At 38.3% G+C, this 24,337-nt stretch overlaps 2 protein-coding genes across 2 annotated transcripts; one reads left to right on the top strand and one right to left on the bottom strand.

The window, feature by feature from the left end:
- The first annotated feature begins 1,268 nt into the window (after positions 1–1,268).
- On the top strand, positions 1,269–5,166 carry LOC121261959 (bromodomain adjacent to zinc finger domain protein 1A-like). Its single transcript, XM_041164403.1, has 4 exons — positions 1,269–1,415; positions 2,029–3,261; positions 3,356–4,337; positions 4,603–5,166. Exons 2-4 carry the CDS (start codon positions 2,041–2,043, stop codon positions 4,863–4,865), a joined length of 2,466 nt encoding a protein of 821 aa, XP_041020337.1. The 5' UTR covers positions 1,269–1,415; positions 2,029–2,040; the 3' UTR covers positions 4,866–5,166.
- Positions 5,167–6,598: 1,432 nt separating this feature from the next.
- On the bottom strand, positions 6,599–23,385 carry LOC121261953 (protein DEHYDRATION-INDUCED 19 homolog 3-like). Its single transcript, XM_041164396.1, has 5 exons — positions 23,078–23,385; positions 9,741–9,883; positions 8,553–8,630; positions 7,687–7,943; positions 6,599–6,945 (listed from the first exon to the last, which is right to left on the bottom strand). The coding sequence occupies exons 1-5, from the start codon at positions 23,151–23,153 to the stop codon at positions 6,837–6,839; spliced, it is 663 nt and encodes a 220-aa protein (XP_041020330.1). The 5' UTR covers positions 23,154–23,385; the 3' UTR covers positions 6,599–6,836.
- Positions 23,386–24,337: the final 952 nt, after the last annotated feature.

The following is a 24,337-nucleotide window of genomic DNA, read 5'->3' as shown; positions in this document are numbered from 1 at the left end:
ACAGCTCTTGTAAGCGAAGTGGCATTTTCGTCATTCCGTTAAATAGGCAAAACAATAATTTAGACACGACTCTTAACATAGTAACATGCATTATCATTTTATTGTTTGGCTGTTTCTATGATGCTTTTCCATGCTGTTGGGGTTCAATTTTTTTTTTTTTCATTTTATTTCCATTAATTGGGCTGGTTGATTAAGATAATTTCTCTAATCCACTCTGAAAGACGATATGCTGTATATTCCACTAAATTGTTTGTTAATTTCTTGACATTTCTTTTTTCTTTTTATTAAATTGAGACACTAAAATAATGTCACGTCATCAAATGAGTATAATATACAGAAAAATGATAGTTATAGTTGTGAGTGTGCAAACGTCGTGCAATCATTTTGAAAAAATTAAATAAATATAGGATCCACATAAAAAAATAATTTATTAATAATAAATCTCATTTTTTTTTTCAAAACGATTACACAGTACTTACACACTTTATAACGGTACGTAACATTACTCTAATATATAATATTTTCTCTTGTAGAATTAGTAACTAATTATTAAAATATTGAGACTCGTTTGCATTCAAAATCCGTTTAAACTCATCTCAACTCATAATTACTACATTCTCAAAATTTTACACAAAATATAACAAACAATTCAATTTTTTCAAATTTCAAAACAATTTTCTCAAATTTCCACATAAAATATAATAAAAAATTTAACTTTTATTCAACTATTCACAAACTATCTCAATCTATCTCAACTAATCTCTGAATCCAAACTATTCCTAATTATTGAGGAATTCTATGCATCAATCACTGTTCACTCTCACACTCCACACTTATAATTTTTTCATAGGATATGTGGTATTTTTCATAAGATGTGGGGTATGAAGTGATGAATAGTAACTTATGAGATGAATTTTTCTTACTTATTTTTTAAGAAAACGCACTGCATCATATTTTTAATCTATTTCGATAAGATTTATTTTATGTATAAGGTGGTATATAGAACATATCATTTACATTATTGGTATAACACGATTTGATTTACAAAATTTAAATTTATAAATTTTTATTATAAATTAAATTTTGTCACATGAGTAATATGCAGTGTGTACTGTCTTTTGAATATAATTACTCTCAGAACAAAAAGTGAATTTACAAGTGAAAACAAAAAGTGTAAGGGCATAATAGTAATTACGTAAAGCACCACAGATGCAGTTGCGTAGGCTATGAATATGTGTTTTATTTATTTATTTTTTATGGAGAGTTGAGAACGCGTAGGCGATAATAAAGACTAGACGTTGTTGCAGAAATAAACTGTCCCTACGGCTCTGTGTGCGTGGCTATATATATATATAAGCTGAAATATAAAAATAAAACATTTTCATTGTTTTCCGGTTCTTTCTTCCTCTTCCCAGGTACTAAAGTCCCCTCCTCCCTCTCTCTATGCGATGAATTTATAATTTTCAAAGAATATTATATATATATATATATATATGAAGTCTATAATTTTTCCTGTTTCTTTTTGAGTTTCAGTTTTCGAAATTCTTTGAGATATTGCTTTATAAATTTTCTGGTGTAAATTGTAGATTTCTGTCTCAAAATCTATAGCTGTTTTTATTTTATTTTATTTTATTTTTATTTTTTATAACTTTTATGAAAAACTGGAATTCAAGTAAAATGTTATTCGTCCAACGGATGATTTTTGTAACTATTTCTTCCATTAGTTTTTTTGGTTTAATTCTAACGTGGTTTGAATAAGTTATAGAGCAAGTCTGGGATTTTTTTTTTTTTTTGCTCTTATCTGTTTTTTATTTCTTTGCTGAAACAGATCGATAATAAGAAATTTTTTCCACCCCATTTGAATGGTATACCGTAAGCTAGAAACGGAAAAAATTAAAGTCAGAGAATCTTTTTATTGATTTCTATATGCGACTCGATTTGATATCCATTGGTGGAATTCATGAATCTTGATAATGTTTGTGTGATTGGATTTAAGTAATTGGGGTTTTGCAAATTTATATTTTTTAGGCGCAAGAACAGATGGTGAGGGGAGGGAAGGTTGGTTGCAAGAGAAAGTTCAACAGAAGGGTTCGGTCCAAAGATAAGGGTTCAGATGATTCGGATGAGGATTATGTGGTTTCAGATGAAGAAAATGAGGTATCAGATGGTTGGGAAGAGGATTGTTGCTCTTCTGTAGATGGGTATGCATCAGAAGAGAGTTTTGGTAGTTTTGTTGAGGAGGAGGAGGAAGAAGAAGAAGAAGAGGAGGAGAGGAAGTTTGTCAGATCAAAGGTTAGATCAAAAGCGCAAAAGAGTATTTCAGGTCAGCACAAAGTTGGGGCAAAAATGGTGAGAAAAAGGAGAAGAGTTATGTATGATGATGAAGAAGAAGATGCGGATGAGGATTATGAGGTTGATGACGAAGAGGATGATGAGGACGATGAGGAATATATGCTGGATGAAGAAGATGAATCAGTGGGGAGAAAGAGGAGAGCTGATATGAAAGTGCGCAAGCGAGGTTCACGGAAAAAGACTTCGGTAAGGGGTCAGAAAAGGAAGAGGAAATCTAAAGTTACAAAGAAGTCTTTGAAAAAGAAAAGAAGAAAGAATATTGGGTCAAGAAGGAAAGTGCAATATGATGATGACGAGGATGGTGGTAGCGAGTTTGTTAATAACAGATCAATTGCAACAAAAAAGAGCAAGAAAAAACCAGGTCCAAAAAAGAGGAGGTATGTTGCACCTTTAGATTCAGATTATCTGTCTTCTGGATCATCTGATTATGACTTCACCCTTTCTGGGGAAGATAAGCATACCATTTCTGAAGAAGAGAGACAGCAAGTGAGAGAAGCCAGAGAACTTTGTGGAAATTTACAAGGTAGTTTGAGGCGTTCGTCTTTTCCAAGCAGTATTCAGGAGGTTGGAGATTTTCATCAGCAAAGACAACCTCAGGTAGGGAAGGGTAAGGACAAGTTAGAGGAACCTTTGGGAAAGAAGGGTAAGGAGAAGGTGGAGGAAGTGAGGACTGAGGTGGGAAAGCAGCTATGTGGAATTTGCCTGTCTGAAGAAGATAAAAGAAGAGTAAGGGGAACATTGGACTGTTGCTCTCACTATTTTTGTTTTGCTTGCATCATGGTGTGGGCAAAAGTGGAATCTCGTTGCCCTTTATGCAAGCAGAGGTTCAAGACAATTAGTAAGCCTGCCAAGTCGACCATAGGAATTGATTTGAGAGAAGTGTTGATTGAAGTCCCTGAGCGCGATCAGGTATCTTCTAGTTTTCCTCTTGCTGTTTTTGTGCCTTTTGATTTTGCATTTCTAGTTATTTTCTTTTCTGAATTGGGTTCACTGCTTTATACAGGTTTATCAACCCTCTGAGGAAGAACTCAGGAGTTACCTTGATCCATATGAGAATGTGTTTTGTACAGAATGCCATGAAGGTGGGGATGATGGTCTCATGTTGCTGTGTGATATCTGTGATTCACCTGCGCACACTTATTGTGTTGGACTTGGGCGGGAAGTTCCTGAAGGTAATTGGTATTGTGATGGTTGTAGACCTGTTGCACTGGCATCACCAAGTTCCCGAGTGCAAGATCATTTACCAGATCAAAGGGCTAGAGGCAACAGCTTATCTAATAGACCACCACATTCTGTAAATGTAAGGGAAAGCTTAGACCTCAATTCAATGTCCTCGCCTTGTACACCATTTGCCCAAGGATTTGGCAATCTTTCATCTCCCAGATTTCCTGTTGGAGATTCTCTGGCAGCTTCTCCAGCATCTGGGGCAGGGGCACCAACTCTATCAGGAAGACGTTGGATACATCGTCACATTCAACAACTCCTTTCCCTCAATAGAATGAATTCTATGGCTGGTAGAACTGCTGGGACTGCAGCTGCTAATTCAAGTAGTGATTTTTTAAATTCTCGAAGTAATCTGGATCGAGACGGAGATACTACAACTCAGCAAACAAGGACGCAAGAAATGGAGACAGCATATCATGCATTCTTTGAGGATAGATTACAGGACAATCCCTCTCCATCATTTCAGAACAGGGATTCACATTCATCGGCAATAAGCTTTTTGAGAAGGCAAGCAACACAGGACCAGATTACTACAACTACCGACAGTTCTTTGAACGGGACATTATGTCCTGAACCTTTAGGAATGAACATAACGGGTTATGAGGAATTCCATCAATGCAGTAGATCATCGAATATTGGGTATAATGGTAGTGTGCCACCTTATACAGACAGAGAGGGGATTGAGTTTCATGTGGCGAAGGAACAATTGCAATCTACAGTTAAAAAACATTTGAAGAACTTGGCCCGAGATATTGATTTAGGTATGCAAAGTTTTACATTCTTATATCAACATTGTGTAGTCTATAAATGTTTTACACAAGAATTGTATAGTCTGCGAGTAAAACAAACACACTCAATTCGATTATGAAATCTTTGCTTCAGAAACACTGAAACAACTCATCCATGTTCAACATAAGAATGTCGTCTGTTACGCTCCTCACAAAGCATTATATTTTGATATGTTGATCTCTTATTATCTACTATGTACGTGCAAAAGCTGAAACTGCACTTGTTCATTTGATTCAGGTAACAGTACTTTCAAGGACATAGCAAGGAGTTCCACACACACCATATTAGCTGCATGCGGCCTCGAGCATAGGAGGAATGAGGCTTATTTGCCTGTTCCCCAACCATCAGTTTGTTCCCACATAGAATTAATGGCGGGTGGACAGACTAGTCTGATGAAAGGTTGCTGCTCTTCTTGCTTCGATTCTTTTGTAGGGGATGTAGTGAAGAGGGTCATGGACACAAGAATGCCATCATCATCATGGTTGAGTCTAGGCCTTTAGGGATTTGATGCGGCCGGCACGGCATGGGGCAAACCATTTTTTGCTAATGCTAGGAGTTAGAGAAGGATCTGTGGTTAAGGTGTCTATAGTGATGATTCGCTGACGTTGGACATTAAAGAAAACCATTCTCATTGGATCATTTTACTGGTAATTTTTTAACTATTCTTAATGAACATAAAATTACTCGATGCATTGGTAGAGGCACTAATTATTTTTTTCAAGGGGACACCAAAATGGGTGCGACCTTTAAATAATTGGTTGTATTTTTTGCAATCTTGAATGAATGCTTGTGTTTTTGGCACTCTGGCTTGATAATCTTGTTGGATGATTTCATTGGAAGGTAGTTCTATTAGCAGATTAGTTAGCAGAACTTATGATTCTTTATCCTTTTTGCTAGTGCATGAATTACCTCAAGTGCGAAATGATAAACAAACTTGTGAAATTATAAACACAAAATAACCCAAATAAATTAGGAAATTACCTTAAAAAAAAAAAAGATATTAGTTGTTGAAACGCCTGTCTTAAAAAAAAAAACACTTTTAAGGGTTATTTGGATAAAAGAAATCTCTCAACTCATCTAATTATTAAAATTTTTCTAACTCCTACAAAAAATATGATAAATAATTTAACTTTTTTCAAATCACAGAAAAAAAATAATATTCTAACAAAATTTAATTTTCTTCTTATTTCAACTCATTATCAAACAAAGCACAACTGCTAACAAGCTTGCCACCATAGAACTATAGGTAATTTTCAAAGTTCTCAACACGATAATGCGATTGTGAGTTATATAGCATCATCCATTGATCCCCGTTTGGATGGTGAGATGAGATAAGATGGTTTAAGATTAGTTAAATAAAATATTATTAAAATATTATTTTTTAATATTATTATTGTTTTGAAATTTAAAAAAGTTGAATTGTTTATTATATTTTGTATGAGTATTTGAAAAATTGTAATGATGAGATGAGATAAGTTAAAAATATTTTTGCATCCAAACGAGACCTATTTTTTACAAAAAATAAAAATCTCAAAGAGTAGTTGAATATAGATAACTGCACCGGTATTCTGATACCCATATACGATACCAATTCCTCCACACAGCCATCGCTCCCACCATAACCATGTTCTACAAAACAGACGGCACCTTACCATTTCAATTTGTTTTACCATGGGTCTCAGAAATCATCACTTGCACAGGATTCTAAAGTCTCGTTTATTTTTACAAAATTTTTTATCTCATCATTACAAATTTTTTAAATTTTCATATAAAATAAAATAAACAATTTAACTTTTTTTAATTTCAAAATAAAAATAATATTAAAAAATATATTATAATAATATTTTATTCAACTTTCATTTCAACTTATCTCATTTCATCTCATTTCATCTGCAAAATCAAACTAGACAAACCTCAAGCTTCGCGTCAACGGGAAAGCCTTTCATTTTTCTTTTATCACAACCTACGCAAGGCATCGGAACATTCCCCCTTTCCCTCTCCTTTATATGGCTACAAATGGCCAATTTTAGACATCCAGCATAAATTAAACGAAAAACAATGGGAACAAATAAAAAATGCTGTTTTACAAATACAATACAATCCAAACAATACTAAAGAACAGAAGACGTGAAACCAGTGCCCTTCGGCATCATTCCCATTCTACCGGTGACTTCGAAATGAACTTCCAAGAAATAAAATATACAGATATCATTACCAAGATGAACGCCATTAATAGAGATAACTTAATTTTTTTTCTTTTTAATTTATGACCTGACATTAAAAGATGATGTAGAAGTACGTTCAGGCCTAGCAACTAAAGTTCACATGCGACGTAAATTACACTCATTCCTACACCTTATTCCACACTCTCCGTGTTTAGTACATTGGCAGATACACTAAATACAAACCATACATTGCAGGGCTTTTGATTGTAAGTTTGAAGACTAATAATAAGCCAGCCATTCTGATCTTCATAAATTGTCATCAAGAATGGTGGACAGCAACAGCCCATGAACAAAATGACTTCTTTTTGCCTTCTCTTCCTGATCCTTGATAGAGAGCGGAGATGACTGGACATTTCTGCAACCCCAAAAAAAAAAACGAAGTATCAGATATTGCCAAAAGTACAATTCAGTCAGACAAACATGGAAATGATTCAACATATATATTTTTTTTTATAAGTAAAAAATAAGATAATTATTGTTTGATTGATTCGGTTTTTTTTTTTTTTTAAAAAAGTGGTGGAGGGGTGGTGGAGGGGGATTTTGAACTCCAGACCTCCCTTTTGAAGGCTGGGGTTATGCCAATCATGGCCTGATTGGCATGATTCAACATATATATTTACGTAGATTGTAGAATACTTAAGTGATGGAGCAGCAACGTTAAGGGCCATAGAAAGGAAGTTATAAAGTAGGATAAATCGGCAGAATCAAAAGAAGGGTAGAATCATTCTCTTTGTAACATGGAACTCTCACATCAACCCCATAAAATAAGGTCACTGCATTTTTCCAATCAAACGTAAATACATAGAAACTGTTTTATGATTCCCTCAGAAACCCTTCTATCGGAACAATTATGGGACTTTTGCACGACTTGAAGGATACAAATTTTGTGTGTATGTGCGTGTATGTATGTGTATGCATGCCTATATATAGACCTTTCATTTAGAATAGTAACCTTTGTGGACGGTCTGTCACCATTAATACCACAAAAAGTTTCATAGCCATAGTGAGATAAAATCAACATCGTCACAGATCCTAATGCATCAATGAAAATGACTTAATAAGAGGGAGGAAAAAAAGTTGAAATGCAATTCCGTACCTCTTTGATTCTTTCTCCCCAGAGCTTCTCTTAACCGAAACTGTTTCAGTTGGAAACTGAGATTGAACACTAACAAAATCATCACCCATGGGCAAAATAAATGATGACAACAATGGATCTGGTGCTGCATTGGATGAGGAGACTATACAGGAAGAACCCCCAAAAAGGGACTGAAAGTTTCCTTCTCGAAGTTCTTTCCTCAAGAGTGATAGCGTAGAATGAGAACCACTTTTACGTGATTTCCTCTTGCGCTGCATGTAAACAACTCGTTAAGGAATTTAGAGCATTAAGTCAAATCCTCCTCATAATAAGTTTGATCAAAACTGGTGGTATCCAGATACAATGTTAGGAAATAGGTGAGAGAAAGAGAAAACCAAAAAACACCAGAATGACTTATATTACGGAGCATATTTGTGGAGTTGACGACCAAGAAGGAAGATAATTTAAGCATAATTCCAAAAGAAGGCTAATCCACATGACTTACTATGCATTTTATTGTTGACTAACTATACTTCGGTCACTACAATGTTTTTCCCCATTTTGGTGGTTCAGAAACAGCAATAGTGAAAACGGAAAACTCAGTGGAGAAATAAGCGCAGCAATGTGGGAAGGGATAGATGAAACAGAATCAATTCTTTTGATCTTTCCAGCACCTCCAGATAAAGTGCTGGAAAAGAAAATTGGCGCCATAAATCATTAGAGAACCATTTCAGCGTCAACTATTCTTTTCAGAAGCCACTTTATTTCTAAACTCATATTGAAGCAAGTTAACTTCAAATGAAGCACAAAAATGATTCAGGAACAACGCCTGAATGGATTCCATAGAAAAGTTGTATGAGATTGAACTCAAAAATAAAAAAGGATATCTTGAATATATTTCCATGATGTAGGGTTATGTGAGCAACCATGTCAACCCCCACCCTCATTGCACAAACTGGACATACCTGCAGATAAACAGTCCCCGTAGTTAGCAAAACTATGGTTCAATTGGCACCCTCCTTCTAGGGAACAGAAGAAAATATTTGTAATATTTTATTCATCACATATCAAACAAAAAACTCTTACCAAAGGTTGCATGTACCAAGAGCCAAAGCAAATAAGGCTTTCAATCTCAGCCAAAGCATTTTTTTTATTAGTACATCTCAGCCAAAGCAATCAAGGCTTACAAACTCTTACATCAATATTTTTTATGTCCACCGATGGATTAACGATTGATTAGTTTATCAAATGGATTCCCTTAATCAGCATATCAAGAATTCTTTTTTTATATGACAACTTTGGCTCAAGGCTAGAGAAAGATATTGGGAGTAATCACTCTGGTTTGCTCATATCCTGCTCTTCATTGAGTTGGATTTTCCGATAAGCAAGAAACATCTTATTAGGACAGAAAAGCGGGTGTCTCCCCAATACATAGGACGAATACAAGAACCACCTAACTAGGAAAAGGGAAAAGTGTTCAAAAGCCTTGAAAAGGAGAAATAGAAGAAACTACACAGGCTTTGCATAATCTTCAAAGCTACGCACATAACTCTCTAATACCATGAAGAGCGGTAAAAAGCAAAGAGCTGCTATATAATATTGTGAGAGGAAATCTCTGAGACACCCTAACTCTTTTTTTTGATAGTGCCATTCATTTTTGATGCTGGCACTAGATGAGAGGAAATCACTGAGACAGCCTAATTCTCTACCTGCTTATATCCCAAATACTTAGGATCAATTAGATGAATCAATACTCATGCAGAGAAACTCCACAGTTGGAATTTAAGGCTCTTTACATTAGTTATGATGTTGACTAGCTAGCACAGGAGAGAAAATTACAAATATCAAATAGCTTTCTGCTAATGATGCATACATTAAACAAAAAATTTTGAGAATATAGATATCCCAAAAGTTTCTTACTCGTAAGATTGTTTTCTTTTTTGGATAAGTAAAAGTAAAGTTTTATTGATATAAAAGGAATCGCCCAAGTACACCGGTATAATGAACATGCCTGATTACACTCGTAAGATTTAACATATGCAGAATATTATTAACATATATGAAAGGAGAAATACCCCATTCTTTGCCTCCAGAGGATGCTCTTCATCAATGTGGCAGCACAATCCGACTATATCAAAGTACTCTGAGCAGAATGGGCATGGAAACTCCTCCCTTATATCATCATCCCCATCAATTTCTTCAAATCCTGTGAACATATCTGCATTTGGTCAGTGTGAAAACTAAGTAAAACAAAATTGGGGGGAAAACAAGAAGTTCATGCCTCATATCACAAGCTCATTCAAACAAAGCTAACTAGTGGGACTTTCAATCTTTTCCAGAAATGCGCAGGATTGGGAAGTTGAGGAGATTGTTTTTTCAGCTTGCTTTATTGCAAGAGGATAGGAGGAATTGGGAGAGATAGAATGCTGTGGAAACACTCGGGGAGTAAAAATTTTTCTGTTAAATCTTTCTATAAGGTGCTGACAGATCATCAGCCCATTGTATTTCCATGGAATTGGAGAGCTCCCGTGCCATCCAAAGTTGCATTTTTTACTTGGACTGCAGCTTTAGGAAAGATTTTGACGGCTGGCAATTTAAGGAAATGTGGGATGATTGTAATGGAGTGGTGTTACATGTGTATGAACAATGGTGAATCGATTGAACATCTTTTTCTGCATTGCGAGGTGGCGAGGGAGTTATGGGCTGGTATATTTAGTAGAGCTGGGTTGACTTGGGTTATGCCCAAGAGTGTGGTGGAACTCCTAACATGTTGGAATAGGCATCATCATAGCTTTCAACTGGCGGCGACGTGGAGGATGGTTCCTTTGTGCTTATTGTGGTGTATATAGATGGAAAGAAATGAGAGGTGCTTCGACAACAAGGAGAGAGCTGTGGAGGAAATATGGAACTTCTTGTATTTTCTTTGGCTTAATGGTTTTCTGCTATAGTTTTAAAGGGAGGGAATATTCATGAGTTTTTGCTTTCTTTTCAGCTTTCTAGAATGTAATTAGGTCTCTTTTGTTTACTTCCTGTGTACATGGGCTTTGCCTGGTTTCATTTGATCAATAAAAAAAATAGTCCCAACCAAATGGAGCACAAAATGAAGGTTTCGTGCATCAAGTCCAACTCTTGGAGCTATCAAGACTCACATTATTTACAGAAAAGGCAACCTCAATACTATGTTCCTTTGGGCAGCTTTTATAGATTTTAATGAGCTGAGTTTCCACGATTTTCTCGTCTCTTTTTCCATTTCCAGTTAGACATTCCATTTGTTGACTCGGGCTATGCCTTTATGTGTTTTTAAATAAAATCTTCAATTACTTATAAAGAAAAAGGCAACTTCAAAGCCAAATAGTGGTACCAAGTTCAATTCCCCTTGAATTACCCAAGGTACACTTGCGGAAAATTCCTTGCCAAGGGCCCATGCACCCCCAGGATTAGTCGGGATGCTGTTCCCGAACACCCGGTACCAATCCAAAAAAAAATAGTGGTATCAACTTCAATGAAAATTAATTTAATGACTCTAATTGATCATAAAATTGAAAACCCAAGTCCCGTATACTTGGGCTCTTGCCTATTCTTATGATCAATAAAATTTTGTTTATCAATCAAGAAAAACAATGAAGGGAAAAGTAGGTATTAGCAACACCCATGCTTGTTAGTTTAGGGATACAAGAAATTCGTGAAAGTTCATGCCACTAGATCAATTACAAATGATCAATGGAGTAAAGTATTGAAGTTCTTGGCCGCTCTCAATCTTTGAAGCTTCTTTCATTCCTCTCCTTCCAAATACACTACCAAAGGCATATTGGGACCATCTTCCATATAGCTGCAACCTAAAGTTGCCTTGAAGGCCTCTCCAATAAGCTAGAAGTTCGATCACCCTTCTTAGAGTCACTCAAGTTAATCTATCCACCCTTCACTTTAAGTAAGATTTTATTGAAACAAGTAAATAGGCTAATCCCAAGTACACAAGAAATATACCAAAGCGAAAACCTAATTACAAGTTAGGAGCTAGATGATGCAAGAAAATGGTGAACACCAGTTCCATTATTTTCCCTTCACTTTCAAGATACCAACACACACGCACACTTGCAAAATTGTAGAGATGCTCAGGCCAAGTAATTACAACCAAATGCTAAAAAGCAATAAAAAAATCAGAAACTGTATTGGAGAATGAATCACAACAGAAAAATAAAGGAAAGGAGGAGGCTGCCATCACATGACATTTACGTTTGTAATTCTGTTATTTGTTTTGCTGAGTTGTATATAGAGGGCACTACTGTCTTTTTATAGCTAGAGTTAGTTAGAATATTCTTTCTGCTTTTGTATATATGTACGTACTGTTTCATTCCAAGAGGAATAACGAATCACAGAGAATATTTTTCATTTCAGCAGCTGTTCTTCATCTGTGATCTTCCCTTCCATTTCCTTTTGTTACATGGTTACCAGAGACCAATCGATCCAATGGCCAATGTAGAAAATGAAAATGCTTTAAAATCTACCCATGACAAACTTTCCCCAAATAGATACCTCAATTTCTCAGACCCTTTCAACCCATTCAGAATCGAGAATGGTGATAATCCAGCTGCTGCCCTGGTTTCTGATCTTCTCACTGCTGATAACTATGTCAGCTGGTCACGAACTATTAGTCGTGCTCTTCGTGCTAAGAATAAACTAGGGTTTATCAATGGCACATTGCTTAAACCAACTACTCCTTCCGACCCCCTTTTCGAAGCTTGGGAGAGATGCAGACTTAGTTGTCTCATGGTTGCAGAATTCTGTAAGTTCTTCTGTGAAATCTAGCTTGGCTTTAGTTGATGATTCTCGAACTTTGTGGGTTGGAACTTCAAGATCGATTTACTCAACAAAATGGTCCTCGAATTTTCCAACTCAAATGAGATTTAGCTAGTCTATCACAAAATCAAGATCCTGTTTATATCTATTTTGGTAATCTGAAAGGATTATGGGATGAACTTGTTGTTTATGATCCTATTCATAAACTGTGAATGTATCAAACTAAAGGTTCTTCATGACTGATATGACTGTGATTGTGTCATCCAATTCCTCATGGGTTTATCTGATTCTTACTCTCATACCAGAGACAAAATCATGCTGCTTGATCCATTACCTCTTCTTAACCGTGTTTTCTCAATGATTCAGCAACAAGAACGCCAACATCAAATCATTTCCACTCCCAACTCCTCTGATTCCATAGTCATGCAAGCCAAACCCTTCTATCATTCTTCCAAAACCCCTGCCAAATTCAATAACCAGAAAAACAAAATTCAATAACCAGAAAAACAATCGCCCTTATTGCTCCCACTGCAAAATCCCTGGCCATTCCTTTGATACTTGCTTCAAGGCAGGTAATGCTGATCCATCACAATGCACACATTGCCACATGACTGGTCATAGCATGGAAAAATGCTATAAATTAAATGGTTATCCCCCTGGCCATAAGCTCCATGGCAAAACCAAGCACGTTGCAGCAACTGTCACTCATCCTCAAGCACAGCCAGACAGTGACCATGATGAAGACTCAAATGACTCCATGGCTCTCACCAAGAGCCAGTACCAGCAACTCATTTCCCTTCTGCATTCCAAGGACACTAGCTCAGCCATGGCCTCACTAACAGTAGCTCAACCTTCTGTTTTACCTTCAAATAACCAAGTCAGCTCTTCACGAGTTTCTGGTATGGCCACTTGTCTATCTACTCACACACAACACCCTTCATAGCCACACACTTCATCTTGGATACTTGAAACAGGTGCAACAGATCATGTGATCTGTTGCACCTCCCTCTTCACATCCATTACAGCAACTACTTGGTTTTTTTTTTTTTGATAAGTAAACGGTAGTATAAATAAGAATAGGCCAAGCCCAGGTATACAAGGTGGAATACAAGAGATAGGACCTATCTAGTTGCTAAAAAAGAAAGAAGAAAATCATGTACAGTTAGGCCATTAAAATCTACAGCACTAGCCCATAGAAGTAAGGTGCGGTAAAAGAAAATTCTAAGATCCTCTAATGTCAGCTCCTTATCCTCAAATGTCCGCTCATTACGCTCCCGCCATATGCACCACATAATACAAATAGGAACCATCTTCCACACAGCTTTGATTTGTCGAGCACCACCCGGCATTACCCAACAAGCCAATAACTCTACCACTGTAGCAGGCATGACCCAAATCAACCCTATACGTATGAACACATCGCTCCACAATGTTCTAGCTATCTCACAATGTAGCATAAGATGATCCACTATCTCGCCAGCTTTCTTGCACATACAACACCATTCTAGAATAATAACCTGGCGCTTTCGCAGATTATCAGTAGTCAAAATCTTACCCAGAGCCGCTATCCAAGTGAAAAATAGTGCTTTTGGAGGTGCCTTATTCCTCCACACACCTTTCCAAGGAAAATGCGTGTTTGGAAGCTTAGTAAGGGACTTATAGAAGGAGCAAACCGAAAAAATACCCTTACCTGCCGGATTCCACCACAGCTTATCTTCTCTCAAACCAGACATCCTCGTAGAATACACTCGACTGAAAGGCCTCAACACTGTTAAGTTCCCAGTCATGTATTGCTCTACTAAAGATGACATTCCAATAGAGTTGATCCCCATAACGAACCATGAGATCCGCCACAGAAGCCTCTTGATCACATGCCACACGAAGAATAGAAGGGAATGCAACTGCTAGAGCCTCCTCCCCACACTAAATGTCTCTCCAAAATTTTATATGAGTGCCCTCCCCCACCAAAAATTTAGTATGACGAGAAAACACCCCCCAACCACGTCGTATATGCTTCCAAACCCCCATCCCATAGGACCCATTCCCCTCTCTAGTACACCACTCCCCTCCCATCTTACCATGTTTGCAATCAATCACTAATTTCCATAGAACTTCTGGTTCCACATTGTATCTCCAAAGCCATTTTCCAAGCAATGCCCGATTAAAATTTCTCAAATTCTTTATCCCCAATTACCTGAAGGAATTGGTCTGCATACCTTATCCCAACTGACTAGATGAAACTTGAATTCATTTCCCATCCCACTCCATAAAAAATCCCGATAAAGTTTTTCGATTCGCGCCGCCACACTAGCTGGAATTGGAAATAAAGATAGAAAGTAAGTTGGTAGGTTAGAGAGAGTACTCTTGATAAAGTGTCACCCGGCCTCCTTTCGATAAATACAGTTTCTTCCACCCAGCCAATCTTCGTTCTATTTTCTCAATAACTGTGTTCCAAATAGACAAAGCCCGTGAAGCAGCCCCAAATGGTAACCCCAAATACGTCATAGGAAGAGAAGCGACCTTGCACCCAATAGTGTTAGCCAACTGTCGAGAAATGTTGACGTTTCCAACAGGCACTAATTCTGATTTATCGAAATTAACTCTTAAACCTGACGCTGCTTCGAAACAAAAAAGAAGCGCCTTCAGTGCCCTAAGTTGCTCTTGCTCTGCATCACAGAAAATTAAAGTGTCATTTGCGAATAATAAATGGGAGACCGAGATAAGGCCCCTTTGTGGATCACCCACAAAAAAACCAGCCATAAAACCATGACTAACCAAAGCCGATAACATCCTACTCAAAGCCTCCATGACGATAACGAAAAGCAGAGGGGACAAAGATCACCTTGTCTTAAGCCTCGAGAGCTATTGAGAAAACCCTCTGGGTTACCATTGATCAAGGCTGAAAATCTTGCCGTAGAAATGCACCATCTTATCCACATACACCACCTCTCCCCAAAGCCACATCTCTTCAGTAAGTACATGAGGAATTCTCAGTTAACAGATCATATGCTTTTTTCATATCTAGTTTACAAATAATGCCTGGAGTGCTGGACTTTAATCTACTATCCAGACATTCATTTGCAATTAAGACAGAGTCTAGAATTTGACGACCCCTTACAAAAGCATTTTGTGGCTTTGAGATTACTTTATCAATTGCCACCCCTAACCTGTTAGCAAGCACCTTTGCAATGATTTTGTATATCCCATTAATGAGGCTAATGGGCCTAAAATCCTTCAACTCCACTGCTCCAGATTTCTTCGGAATCAAAGCAATAAAAGTAGCATTCAGACTTTTCTTGAATTTCCCTGCGAGAAAAGCTCATGAAACACACTCATAATGTCATCTTTCACGGCCTCCCAACATGTTTGAAAAAACTCCATCGTAAAACCATCGGGACCTAGTGCTTTATCCTCTACCATCTTACGTACCACATCCAAAACCTCCACCTCCTCAAAAGATCTTTCCAACCAGGATGCTGTCTGTGGTTCTATGGACTCAAAACCAAGTCCATCTAGTTTGGGCCTCCAACCCTCATTTTCTGTAAATAGACGATCATAGAAATTCACCACATGTTCTCGGATCGCAGGGGCCTCTGTGCAATCACTACCGTTAATTTTCAGCATCTCAATAGAGTTAATTCTTCGATGAGAGTTAGTCACTTTATGGAAAAATTTAGTACTTCGATCCCCTTCCTTTAACCAAAGAGCTCTTGACTTTTGTCGCCACGAGATCTCTTCTAAACTTAAAACCCTTTCCAACTCTGATGCCAGCGCTATCTTGTTTGAAGCTTCCTCTAGGGTAAGAGCCCTATCCTCAATAATCCTTTCAAGATTCTGTAACTCCTCCATTAAAGTTTTCTTTTGCTCCCCTATATTTCTAAACGATTGGAAATTCCAAAGCTTTAAATCTTCCTTTAACGCTTTCAGTTTGCCTGCAATAATATAAGAGGGGTACCATAAAACTGATAAGAAGACCACCAAAGCCTTACCATCTCCACGAAGCCATCGCTTTTAAGCCACATGTTTTTGAACTTGAAATAACGACAACCTCCTTGAATACCACCTCCATCTAATAATATTGGAAAATGATCCGAGCATAGACGCGACAGTCGCTTCTGACATACCTCCGGATAATGGCTTTCCCAGTCCAGCGATATTAAAAATCTATCCAGCTGGGACCAAGTTTGACTGTTAGACCATGTGAAGAGACTGCCAACTAGAGGGAGTTCAACCAAATTCAGGTAAAAAAATGCACTCTGAAAATTCAGCCATGGCTGGATGTAATCGGGTGCTTCCAGATCTTTCACTAGGGAACCTTACTACATTAAAATCTCCTCCAATGCAACAAGGAAGTCCCCACCCACTATAGATAGCAGCCATTTCATCCCACAAACGGCTTCTAATATTGTCAATGTTCGGTCCATAAACATCTGCAAAAGCCCACAAGAAATTATCCTTTACCATCTTAAAAGAGCAAGCCACTGTAAATTCCCCTACAAACTCCTCCATCTTCTCCACAACCCTTTTATTCCACATCACCAAAATACCGCCCGATGCCCCCTCAGAAGCTAGATAGGCCCAATCTGCATACAGGCAACCCACACATTTCTCACGAGCTTTCTGTTTACCAATTTTAGTTTGGTTTCTTGTAAACATAAAATATCTGCCTTCCAATCCCGAAGTAGATTTCTTATGCGTAGCAGTTTATTAGCCTCGTTCAACCCGCAAACGTTCCAAGACACAATTTTTGGCTTCATAAAGACACAATCAACCCCTTCCCTTTGGACCTAACGCGGCTTGAGCTACCCTCATTCAACGACCAATTAAGCCTATTAAGCTCCCTTTTCTTCTTAGAATCAGCTTTCGTGGACTGAATATGACTCGTCTCAATGGACGTGAGGAGGGCCATAAACTGTTCTTCATATCCCACACATTTCATACCCACAACCTGTTGTATGTCCTTTACCGTTTGGAATACCCACTCAGAGAATTCAAAGTCATTCGGTAATGAACAATATAATGGAAAAGGCTCCCTTACTACTTCGTCTCCCTCCCCCCGAACAGATTATTTCCTTTCCATTCTACTACAGTGCCCATTTTGTCCACTGCAAGAGAATCCGAGAAGTCCATATTAACCTCCAAGCGTCCCTGCGATAACCCCCCAACTTTATCTTCCAAGAAAAACCCCTCCTTATTTCTCCTTCTTCCGATAGTACCTCCAAATGTTCGTCGTAGGTAGAACAAAGACCCAACTGAAAAGATGAGGGCTCTACGGTATGGATCGGCATTTTCTGGGTGTCAAGTTCTCGAAAACTACTGAACGGAGACGGTCTGCGATTTCTCCTCCTTGCACGACTATAGAACTTGATCCACCACCCTAGCCTGCGTAACCTGAGTCGAGGCCGAGTCGTCGACCACCGTCGGACAAGTCTGTGAATGTCCTGCAGCCAAAGGAGGAAGAGTTCCCTCAATTTGGCTTCGAACCAGACCCTCACGCTCTGGAAAAGGACCCTCCAACGGCGTAGATGCCTTTGCCGATGGAGCAACGGCCTGCGGCGAGACCATTGGCGCGGTCACCTGCAGTGAGCCCACTTGAAGCCTGATCGTCGATGTTGATATGGGCCGATGGACCAATGGGTCAGCAGCGGCCTTTGGAGTCCCAACAGACTCTGCTGGGTCGAGAGTAACCTTGGGCTGAGGCCCATCTACTGCTCCCAAAGCCTGTCCCTTTCCTAAGCCCCCGTAAGGTTCCAACTCTTACCCCAAAACGTTGCGTTTCAGCCAACCAACTATATCACTTAGTTCTCCAAGCGTGTTTCAATGACAGTTAAGGCTCTACCAATGTTTCCTTATTCGGACCAACATCCCCCCTGCCATTAACGCCACTGGACTGACCCCTCTCCAAAGCTGGAACACCACCAAGCTTGGGCAATCTTGACGTCTCTGACCCCTTTGCAACCCAAGGCCCCTCCTGTCGACCAACTAATGCCTCCCTGAATGACGACGGAAGAGCTCCATGCAAGGGTTTCCCAGGTGCAACACCATCTTTAATAGCATCCTGCAACACCACCATGAGGTTCCTCCAGCCCACACCACCTCTGCCTTCAGGGATAACGATGAAGCTCCTTCTTCCACCACCTTCATACTCTGCCAGAACCATATACGTCCCTCTAGCATTGGAACAACTTTGAGCAATATAGCCTCTGTCTCCATCCCTATGAGCAGAGTAGAAACCCCTATCTGTAGCCTTCAGACCACCCTCTAGAGTTCTACAAAACCACCTAGCAGTCCCCACCCCTACTCATGTTTTTCACCCCTTTCATTCCTTTCTCAAAAATACGCAACGCCCATCCCTGCTCACCTCAAAAAGCTTAGCCTCAATCACAACACGTTTCATGATTGGCACTATCCAATGTAATAGAACACTAACCAACACCCACAACCACCAACACCTACGCCATTAACAGAAAACTAATGAAGAGAAAACTAACTGTGTGAATATTTTGCATGTGTATGGAGAGAAAACTGTCCTTCAGGAAATTTGATCATCAGCAACTACTTGTTATCAAGTCAAATTACCAAATGGAGAAGCTGTCCCTGTTACCCATATTGGTGTAGTAAGACTTTCTGACCATTTGATTCTAAATAATGTCCTATGTGTTCTTTCTTTCCATTTCAACTTGTTGTCTGCCAAGAAACTTGCCCAAGACAATTGTTGCTGCCTAATTTTTATGTCCAACTCTTGTTTTCTCCAGGACTTAGCATCTTGGACAACGATTGGGATGGGTGAAGTTAGAGGCAGTCTTTATCATCTCCTCAGGTCACGAGTGTCACCTTTAGCTCTCGTTGATGCTTTGCCTAAATTCATTCAACAATACCCTTCCACATATGCATTTGCCACTCACACAACTCCCATTTCTAACCTATGGCACTATCGACTTGGCCATACTTCCTTCTCAAGATTACTTTTGATTATTGATCCTATTATAAGAAACAATTTAAAATTCAATGATCATACACCTTGCTCAGTTTGTCCTTTAGCAAAACAGCACCGTTTACCTCTTTCTCAATCACAACATTCATCTTTACATGCCTTCGATATTATTCACTGTGATATATGAGGTCCCAACTCCACCATTGCAAATGATGGATCTCGATATTTCCTCACCATACTTGATGATTATTCTCGGACAACTTGGGTTTACATGCTTAAAAATAAATCAGACACAAGGTCTTGTATTATCTCTTTTTGCAAACTAAAGTGAAGGTTCTTAGAAGTGACAATGGAACCGAGTTCCAAATGAGAGAATTTTTCAAAAACAGAGGCATTATACACCAAAAGAGCTGTGTAGAGACTCCCCAACAAAATGGAAGAGTGGAAAGAAAACATCAACATATCATGAATGTTGCTCGAGCATTGAAATTCCAGTCCAATATCCCCCTTCAATTCTGGATTGACTGTGTTCTCACAGCAGTCTATCTTATCAATCAAACTCCCACCCCCCTTTTGCAAAATAAGACCCCATATGAAATTCTTTTCAATGATCCACCAAAATACAACCATTTAAAAGTATTCGGCTGCCTTAGTTATGCCTCTACTTTGTCTCATGGGAGGAAAAAGTTTGATCCTCGAGGCAAAGCATGTGTATTTTTAGGTTATTCTTTTGGTGTCAAAGCATACAAATTACTTGATCTTCAAACTGGACAAGTATTTTTGTCCCGAGATGTTCAATTCCATGAAACCACCTTCCCATTCCATCTCACTCAATCTCTTTCATCTCCTAGTTCCTTGCCTTCTCCACCTCCTATTCTTTCAAACTAACCACATTCCATACCAGTTTCCCTACCATCACTTCCTCCAACACCTATCAGCTCAACTTCAGATAGCCCTTCATCTCCAATTGTTTCCCCCTCCACACCATCATCTTCCATTCCCACTCCACCACCCCTCCCTACCTTCTCTCCCCTTCCTCCTCGAAGGTCAACTAGAACTCAAAGTGCCCCTCAATACCTGCAGGATTTTCATTGCCAAAGGACTGCACTAACTGCATCTATTCCTGAGTTGAACAAGCAGCTACTGTCCTCCTCAGGTAAGCCTTTTTCACTACACAACACTCTTTCATATCATGTTTTTTCACCACCACATCAAGCTTTCTCCACCACCATCTCATCACACATTGAACCCAAGACTTATAAACAAGCCCTTAGGGATCCTGGATGGTGCAAAGCAATGGATCTTGAGCTGGCTGCCTTGGAAGCAAACAATACTTGGCAACTCACTGATTTATCTCATGGAAAAATTCTCATTGATTGCAAGTACATTTATAAGATAAAGTACAATTCAGATGGGAGTGTTGAAAGGTTGAAGGCACGGCTAGTAGCTAAAGGCTAAACTCAACTTGAAGCGGTGGATTATCAAGAGACATTCTCTCCTGTTGCAAAATTGGTCACCGTACGATGTCTTCTTGCCATTGCATCAGTTAAAGGCTGGCATTTACATCAATTTGATGTAAATAATGCCTTCTTACATGAGGATCTCAATGAAGACATTTACATGAACAAACCTCCCGGTTACACGAAAGGATCTCCTCACCAAGTTTGCAAATTACTCAAGAGTTTATATGGCCTCAAGCAAGCATCGAGGCAATGGTACTCCAAGTTCTCAACTGTTTTAATTAACTCAGGTTTTTCCCAGTCCAAGGCTGATACAACCTTTTTACTCGAGAGACACATGGGATCTTTGTTGCCATCCTTGTGTATGTTGATGACATACTAGTGGCAAGTAATGATCTTGATTCCGTCCATGCATTGAAGTCCCTTTTACACAGCAAATTCAAGATTAAGGGCCTAGGTAAATTAAGATACTTTCTTGGCATTGAAATTGCAAGATCCTCCAAAGGAATTTATCTATGCCAACGAAAGTATACACTGGACATCCTAGCAGACTCAGGCAATCTCGGCAGCAACACAGCTAATGTTCCCATGGAACAAAATCTTAAATTGACTCAATCTACTGGAATACCACTCTGTGATCCAAGTATTTACAGACACATGATTGGTTGTCTTCTATATCTCACTATATCTCGACCTGACATCAGTTTTAGTGTCCAAACTCTAAGTCAATTCATGGCCACTTCTACTGATGCTCATCTCTTGGCAGCACAAAAAGTCCTTCGATACCTCAAAGCTGCTCTTGGTCAGGGACTTTTTCTCCCTAGTTCTTCCTCCTTTCAGCTTGAGGCATACTGTGACTCTGACTGGGCCTCCTGCCCAAATACAAGGAGATCCATTAGTGGCTATTGCGTGTTCCTTGGCTCCTCTTTAATTTCTTGGAAGTCCAAGAAGCAAGCTATTGTTTCCCGATCCTCGGCAAAAGTAGAATATCGTTCCATGGCAGCAACTTGTTCAGAATTAACATGGCTCAGGTTCATCTTGGCTGCCCTCCAAGTTCACCATCCACAAGCTGCCTTGCTCCATTGTGATAACCAAGCCGCCATACATATTGCTACGAATCCCATCTTCCATGAACGTGCTAAACATATCGAGCTCGACTGTCACCTAATTAGAGACAAAATTCAAGATGGCAGCGTATGCACTCGTTATGTCCCAAGCTCTGCTCAGGTTGCCGATACCATGACCAAAGCTCTATCATCTAAAGTCCTCCACCTTCACTTATCCAAGATGGGAGTCGTAAATCTTTACGCTCCATCTTGCGGGGGGTATTGGAGAATGAATCACAACAGAAAAATAAAGGAAAGGAGGAGGCTGCCATCACATGACATTTACGTTTGTAATTCTGTTATTTGTTTTGCTGAGTTGTATATAGAGGGCACTACTGTCTTTTTATAGCTAGAGTTAGTTAGAATATTCTTTCTGCTTTTGTATATATGTACTTACTGTTTCATTCCAAGAGGAATAACGAATCACAGAGAATATTTTTCATTTCAGCAGCTGTTCTTCATCTGTGATCTTCCCTTCCATTTCCTTTTGTTACAAACTGTTTCATCAGTTCCTAGGAATCTTAAAAGAAAAAACTCAAAAATTAGAAAACTCTTCAGACAAAACAATCACCCAACAAGTGAAGCTTTCATCAATTCCCACGTCCATACAACAAACAATTTAAGCTCCACGACTCCAGTCACCGAAATTTCCCTCATTTCACAGCAACGAAAAAAAAAAAACAACAAAAGGAAGTGAGTCATTCAGGCCAAATAATCATAACAGTATCGCCTTAAAACTCAATATTTTCCATTTATCGCAAGGAAATACTAATTCTAATAATAATAGTCATCGTCATCATATCTACCCTACAGTCACCAAAATTCTCCCCCGTTTTCTTCGCTACCAGAAAACCCATACTCTCTGTTATTCAGGCTACATAATCACATACACGACGCTAAAGGCAAATCTTTTTCCGGTTTCACATATAAATAACCACGAACTCAAGGTCCAACCATTTCCACCACCAACAATTTCCCTCATTTTCCCACCACAAAGAGAAAAAGCGGTATTCAGGCTATATAACCACATCAACCTTATCGAACGTAGACCCTCCCCAATCCCCACATCTACAACAACCAATAACAAGAACAGGAAAAAGGCCAATCGAGCTCACCGGATCGGGATTGAAGAGCGGACTGGTACCGCTTCGAAGCCGAAGAGAGACGAGCGCTCCAGGAATCACCGTCCATAGCTTAACCTCCAACACCTCTTCTGACTCCTCTCGTTCAAATCGATTCCAACAGATGCCCTCCCCCCACCCTTATCCGTGGCTCGAACAGAATCCTACCTCCTCTCGGATTCAGACCCAATTCGCTTGAGATGGGGGGACAGATAAGAATCGGGTAGGGTTTGAGCTCAGAGAGAGTGTGTGAGCGAGATATTCAATGAAATTTCACGATGGAGGAAGAGAAGATCAAATTTCCACTGTCATTTAATATTTATGCACTCTTGGTCTTGCATCTTTTTTTTTTTTTTTCTTGTACTTTTTTTTTCTTTATAAGATTTATTAAATCTATTTATATCTTACTTTTTAGGCATGTGGAAGTTTAATTATGCTAAAAAATAATTTGTATTTTAATTTTTTTAAAATTATAATAAGTCCACTATAAATAATGTGTTAACACATCGTCTGATGTGTAGCAAAATCTTTTAGAAATAATTAGTATACATAGAAATATTAGACAAATTAATTTACACAATTATGCGATTAAATATAATATATCATATTTACGGTTTAGATAGTGAGTTGAGATGACATGAATTGAGATGAAATTAAAAAAAATATATTGTTAAAATTTTATTTTTTAATATTATAAATTTAAAAAAGTTGAATTATTTATTATATATTTTATAAGAATTAAAAAAATTATAATTATGAGATGAGATGAAAGTGAAACTCTTTTTTGTATGCAAATGAAGACTACATTCTTCTCTTAAATTTGTTACTTATTCAGCAAAATGGAAGCGGTTTTTTAGTGTTATTTTTACTCAATGTCTCCGAATGGATCTATTTTTAGTGAAATTTTGTGTCTGCAAATTGGAAGGATTTTGTAATAAACTTGTTTGGAATGGGAAATTTCAAGAATTTAGACAATAAACTTAAAAGGGAATTTTATGCTTCCTAAATGTCAATAAACTTGTTTATTTTACTTTGTACCAATACATGGCTCAAAATGAGAACATTTATATTTATATATATATATATATATATATATGATTTGACCAATAAATATATATATATATGATTTGGTTTTGTGAAATTATATGTAAATAGTAAATCAAACGTTATATTTGTGACTCTAGAGATCAAAAGTCGAGAGTTTGGGAATTTTAAAAAAAGAAATACTTTAACCATATAAAGAGATTACAAAAG

The sequence above is a fragment of the Juglans microcarpa x Juglans regia genome, chromosome 4S, assembly GCF_004785595.1.
Source record: "Juglans microcarpa x Juglans regia isolate MS1-56 chromosome 4S, Jm3101_v1.0, whole genome shotgun sequence".
Lineage (NCBI taxonomy): Eukaryota > Viridiplantae > Streptophyta > Magnoliopsida > Fagales > Juglandaceae > Juglans > Juglans microcarpa x Juglans regia.
The sequence above is the reverse complement of the archived record's forward strand: the minus strand, read 5'-3'. Positions and strand labels throughout refer to the sequence as shown.